We start from the raw sequence: 6,278 nt of genomic DNA, 5'->3' as shown, positions 1-6,278 counted from the left end.
TATGAAAAAATTTAAAAAGTTTATTCTCCAGATATTAGACATGTGAGTCGGGGAAAGAAGGTGAAAGGAAAAGAGCCAGTGAAGAAGAGACTGAATACACAAAACGGAGATGACAGACCAAGCAAAGTGACAGGAGAGTCAGAAAAGATATGAATCATTAGGAGAAAACACCACATGTGAAGGTAAAGACATTTTAAGAAGAAAGCTGACGTGTATACAAGATAGGTGTCTGTCTTCTCTGTGAAGTGAGAAGGGTCATTTACTGAAAGTGAAAGGTGGTGAGATAGGAAGCTTGTGGAGTTTTTTAAAAAAGATATGGCATATTGCTTTGGAAAATGGCATGGGGTCAGTAGCACCTTGCACCCAACATGCCCAGAAAGAATTTATCTTCTGTCCCTTTAAACAACCAACTCCTCTCAATTTCTCTACTGGTAATAAAGGCACCACTTTTCCCCCGGTCGCCAAGAAATAAAACTGCAGTCACTTTGAGTCCTCTTTCTCCCTGCCTTTATATCTAACCAGTTGTCAAATCATGAAGATTTTACTTCTGCATGTCTCTTTCATCAGTTCCCTCCTTTCCACTTCATTCATCAATGCCCTACTTTTTGCAGGTTAAAACAGCACATAGCTAAGTGTATTGAGATTTATAGAGTACACTGTGATATACTCATTATAATGTAATCAATATTATGATAGAAAGCAGAAGGGGATGGGGCGAAAGAACAACAAAGAGCAGTGAGTCAAAGTAGGTATTTTAGTGCAGCCAGAGCTTAGGGTATTTTTGTCAGGGAGTAGTGAGAGATGAGCCTAGACAGAGTTGATAAGAATCTTCACATCTTAGAAAAGAGCAAAGTGAAGTACAGAGAGGCAAATTAATTTTTCCTTCTTTGCTATGCTATTGATGCAGAAACATCTTTCGTATATACAGCAAAAATAAGTACTTATATTTTCCAGTATCCTCAAGGAAGGAGGCGAAGTAAATCAAATCTCCAGATAGCTAACATTCCCCCTTATTTTTAGCCACTTGAGCTGGAAATTTTTCTTAAAAGTGTGATATTTGTCCCCTTGTTCAACAGATTATACCAAACAGAATGGCACTAGATCTTTATTCTAATCCCAGCTCTGCTACTTACTAATTGTAAGTAGCAATAAGTCCCTTATATTGGCTAAGTCTAGCTGCTGCCTCTTTTAATTGGGAAAAAAACATCTGCCCAGCCTACTTCATTGGCATTGCTATGAGATTAAATGTGTGAAAGTACTTTGTGACATGTAAAATGCCATGCAAGGGTATTACTATAATTTAAGAAAAGGCGGAAGACGCGAGTATCCATAAGAACATCAATTATTTTATGGTTCTATGCCATTGACACTTCAGGGTCCATTAATAGGTTCTTAGCCCTTATACTCAGCCACAATCTTTTTTTTTTAAACTTCTGTTTGCTTTTCAGTTTCCCCCTCTCTTGCTAGGAGCCTTTAGTATGCCTTTAACCCAAATGTTCCTCTTCTGATTTGCTGATTCTCACACACTTCTGGGTTGGAAGCTTATTATAATTGTGCATAAATTTTAGATGATTCAGAGGTCAGAGAGGCTCTCCTATAAATAAACCAATGAACCTTTGTGCATAGACTATGGAAATCTAGTTCAGCCATTTAGAGATCTGTTTGCTTACATCTCAGATGTCTTCCAGAACACTGCAGTTACTAGATAAGTGGGCTCCACATGTGAAGTGCTGCTATATAAAAACCTCATCATAATTTCTCCCAACACAACCAATAAGGTGATCCCCAACAGCTCTGGCTATATAGAACAGTCATGATCAGCAACTCCACTGAGAATACAAATATGAACATTTTAAAGGAGTCTTTCTTTGGATAAACAGCATTGGCCAACAGAAATAAATACTCTGCTACCATTTATGTGATTTTTTTTTTCATCGTAGGACAAATAAAGACCACTGTTCTCAGCTATAATTTGAAGTTAATCCTGACTTACCTCACAACCATGATGGAAGTAGTGACACAAAACAATGAATAATTTTTAAAAATACCAAGTCCCACAGGCAAGAAATATTTTTAACCGGGTCTCCTCTTTTGCGCTGAAAATGGCCACATCATTAAGCAGCAAACAAGATAGGTAAAATAATTTTTTCTATTGTAAACATCTGTGCATAGCATTATCATCTTAAGAAAGAACTACATTTGAAAGTGCTTCCCCCAATTGAAACCACTAAGGATACTTACTTCTATACTTACCAGGCTATGACGGCTCATAATCGTTGTACTATTCCTCCGAGTTTTAAATGGGTAAGCCTGAAAAATCTGTGAAAGGTCACTGAAAAATAAAAATAAAATTATTAATGTCTTCTCATTTAAGATATTCTTCGACTATATTAATCCCAATTCTCTAGTTATCAATGAAATCTTCGATGCCTCATTTCATACAATGAATAAACTCCTCACCGTCCTCTTCAGAGCTTCCTAAGTGGTGTGCTGTGGATTACAGGTTGGCGGAGATACTGATCTCCGTTGGTGGTTAGGGGACAACTAGGAGAGGCATGGGGCGGAGCTCGAGACTGGCTGCCTCCAGCTGCTTCTGCTCAGAGCTCATCCCCCCAAACCGGTTACCACCAGACACAAATGAGAAGCCTCATCTGTTTACCCCAAAGGACCTACAAACAGTACTGCTTTCTGTGTGTGCCATGACATAAAAAGGGCTGGGGAGCCCTGTTCTACAATATGAGCCTGACCAGCATGTCCCACTATTGCCCTAACGCGTGTTCTACCTTTGAACCCCACTATCCGACTAAAAAATAAGTGTACCAACTAAATAAACATACCTGGAGTTTTGCCCATGTTGTCCCTTCTGCCTCAAGCGCCCTTCTTTCCTCCCACCACCATCTGTCAAAATCCTTCCTCTCCTTCAACACCCATCTCAAATGCCATGCCCTTTATGAAACCTCTCTTCTCTTCACAAAACTAATGCAATCTTTCCCTCCTTTGAATCAAAAGAGCACAATGGAAAATTAGATGCTTACGGAGACACCAACTTTCCCTTTTATTAAAGAAAACTATGCCTGTGTCTTAAACCACTTGGTAGAAGTGTTTTGTTCCTCTTTGTACAATATCTTGCAGTGCCCAGCAGAGTGTATGCCCATGATAAGAGGTCAAAAAGGATTTTCAGGATTGGGACCATGGAGACCACCTAATCCAGCTCTCCTATGTTTTAAATGAGAAAACAGAGACTCAGAAGGGCTAAATGACTCATTCATAATCATAGCCAGTCAGGGAGAAAATTAGGACTAGGCCTGGTCTGTTCACCTCTTCTTCTATCATCACGCTACTCTTCAAGTAATTACTTAAATCGTGATTCAAAAAACAGTATGTTATTTCTACAGCAATCTAAATACAGGTCAACAGGATCATCCTAGTTCCTAGCAATTGCTTGCCTACCGTATTTAAAAAGACAACCAAAAAAGATGAGTTGATTCCTATAGTATCAGAAATAAATGTAGAACTGAGGATAGCATTAGGAGTCATTCCATCCTTCCCTAGGTTTCAAAATTTAATGAAAGAAAAAAAATAATAAATCTGTTTTTTTCCCCTTTTTGAGGATATTATAATCAGTTTTATAGACAAGGATTACCTGTCTTTGCCTTCCCTGTGTTTGATTAATGTTTTTGGCTAACTCTACTCCCATCCCCTATTCTGGACTAATTCCTTTTCTACAGGGTCTTGCAAATTGGTTAAGATGAATTATCTACTTATAAAAGTGAAATGTAATAGGCTCAGGAGGTCTGCCAACCTAACGTTCACTATCACAAGATTCTACTTAAAATAGACCCTCTGGTGACTTATCCACAAGACCCTACCACTAAAATTCAAGGGTGGATTCTTTCTATTGTTTTGTAAAACCTGTATTTTCACTGACCTAAGCTACATGCCACTCTTTTTTTTTTTTTTTTTAATTCACTGGAATGCATTTCAGGCAGTTTTAGGATTTGAAAACATTACGACGAATCTGAATCACTTAATATGACATGATCATGCCATTTAATTTCAAGTTATGAGATAAACTGTGATTTATTAAAGTAAAGCTCTGTTAAGGCCAGGGTTCCTAAACCAAGCTTAGAAATAGCAGCTCTTAGAGACAGGTGTCAAGTTGCAAATCTAGTTCCAGGGGCTTCGGTCTGATGTTCAGTAGTGTAAATTAGGCAGGGCAAGCAACTTGTGAGAAGAGCCAGAAGCTTCTTGTAGTTCCTTTTAGAGTGGGCCAACAGAGCCCCAGGTAGAAAGGGCCCTGTTGTCCCTACACTGCACACAGAGTTTGAGATCAAACTTTCACTCAACCTCAGGACTCCAGTCACTGCCAAGCAAACAAGTCCTCAGCCCCTCAGTCTGGAGACCCTAAATGAGTTCCAACTCTCACTTTAGGGAAGGAAGACTGCTTGCAGGGGGTCGAGGAACCCTTGAATCCCCGTAGTCCCTCCTCCCCAACCCTGCTCACCTAAGCCCATGGATCAGGGGAGCGCTGCTGGATCTCCTCAGGGTGGCCCCATCAGATGTGTCAGGCTCAAGGTTCAGCTCCATTTTCTCTTGAGCCATATCGGAGACTTGCAGGCAGGCACAGCGGACAGTGCTCAGCTCCTGGTGCTTAGCTATGGACTCCCAACACTCTCACTGCAGGACTGAGCTGCTGGGGACTGGCAGCTGGGGGCGGGGGCTAAGGGGCGGAGGCTTGGGGGCGGAGAAAAGCAGGAGAGGAGGAGGAGGGAAGGGGGATGAGGATGAGGAAGGGAGGATGATAGTGAGGGAGGGGAGAATGGAGAGGTTGTGGTGGAGGCTTACGATAAAATGTGGAAGAAAGGGATGGGAGGAGGATGGGAAAGAGCAAGAGGGAGGCGAAAAGGATAGAAGGAGAAGCAGGAGGTCAGGGGGTAAAAGGAATAGGACAGAAGGGGGAAAGGAATCAAAAGATATGGTAAAAGGAGGCCAGAGTAGAGAGAAAAGACGAGCACAGGAGAGGAAAAGGACAATGTATGAGGAAGAGGAAGGAGAGGAAAGAGGACAGGGGTAAAAGAGGAGGGGAGGAAACTAGGCAGCGGAGGGACTCATGCTGCTATCATTCGGCTGACGACCTCAAGTGGGGCCGGGCTACAGACACCGCGGCTGCTCTGGCAGCGCTAGCACCAAGGAGCTAACAGTTAGGCAGGGCCCGGCCAGGCGGCCTCGGCGACTCCAGCTCCCCATGCCTAGGGACCTGGTCCAGCCCCCCATACTCCGGGACCAGTCCTGAAGACTCCTCAGCCCTGTGATCGGTGCTTCTCCCCTCCCTGGCACCCCTCCCGCCTGGAGGACAGTTGAGGGTTCGGCCCCTCGGCCGCCGCCGCGGTAACTACTCTTCCTCTCTTGGATTCTAATGGCCCGGGGGAACCCCTTGGGGCCAAGACCAAAATCTACAACCTGCCGCCACTTGCGCCTCCCACGCTCCAGAAGCGGGAGCCTCCGCGGGACCACGTCTTCCGCGTCCGGGCACCCATTGGGTGCTGCGCACGCGCCCAGCGGCCGCGCCAATGGGCCCACAGGCACGGAGCATGCGTGGAAGCCCCGCCCCGCAAACTTCCTCCAAAGGGGAGGAGCGTTTCTAGGGGGCCCCGCATCTTCCTCGATGGCATTGGCCCTGGGACCCTGGCGCCCAATTTTGAAAAGAACCAATAGTTTGGAGACACTGAAGCATCATCTTTCAGGAGGAGTTTGAACTAATAATCAAGGGAAATGGAAACTTACGGTTTCCACGTTATTGCGTTTCCAATTTATGTGCTCTGACTTCTGTGATCCCCGCTCATTTTTAAACCCTTCGATTTTGTTGGTCTTTGTCTGGAGGGGAATTTCCTTTTTAGATGATCCATTATGATGCACTAGACTAAAGAGAAGTGGAAAAAAATAAAGTAGTGTAAGAACAGAATCTAATGAGCATTCATATTTAGCGAGTAGCACTCATATCCATTTTACAAGCACCGTTAGCTTTAACTATATTAGGAAAATTCCAGAAAAACAAGTAAGTAGCAGAACTGGAAGGTTTGTTTTTGTTTTTGTTTTCCTTCTTTCTAGGATTTATGGAGACTTTAACAACCATATTCGGCATATAGAGACTAGAAATTTATTTTATTTAATAAACATCTACATAACAGTTACCGTGCACTAGGCACTATTCTTTAGAGCTTTAGAAATATTAACTCAATCCTCACCACCTGAACGACCCTGGGAGAAAGATGACCATT

At 43.0% G+C, this 6,278-nt stretch overlaps 1 protein-coding gene across 10 annotated transcripts in view; it reads right to left on the bottom strand.

The window, feature by feature from the left end:
* The window catches only part of FAM122B (family with sequence similarity 122B), a 21,560-nt gene extending 16,005 nt beyond the window's left edge, over positions 1-5,555 (bottom strand). For 3 of the 10 annotated variants that reach the window (XM_015596836.2, XM_015596834.2, XM_025039651.1), the window contains exons 1-2: positions 4,505-5,554; positions 2,242-2,332 (exon numbers count right to left, since the gene is read on the bottom strand). In XM_015596836.2, coding sequence (XP_015452322.1) covers positions 2,242-2,332; positions 4,505-4,602 — 189 coding nt within the window. In that variant the 5' untranslated portion in view covers positions 4,603-5,554. Of the gene's footprint in view, positions 1-2,241; positions 2,333-4,504 lie in introns of all 10 variants that reach the window. The other 7 variants (XM_006921516.3, XM_006921518.3, XM_006921517.3 and 4 more) reach the window with 4 other exon arrangements.
* Between the last annotated feature and the right edge of the window lie 723 nt (positions 5,556-6,278).

The sequence above is a fragment of the Pteropus alecto genome, unplaced genomic scaffold, assembly GCF_000325575.1.
Source record: "Pteropus alecto unplaced genomic scaffold, ASM32557v1 scaffold19, whole genome shotgun sequence".
Classification (NCBI taxonomy): domain Eukaryota; kingdom Metazoa; phylum Chordata; class Mammalia; order Chiroptera; family Pteropodidae; genus Pteropus; species Pteropus alecto.
This window is presented reverse-complemented; position numbering and strand designations above follow the sequence as displayed.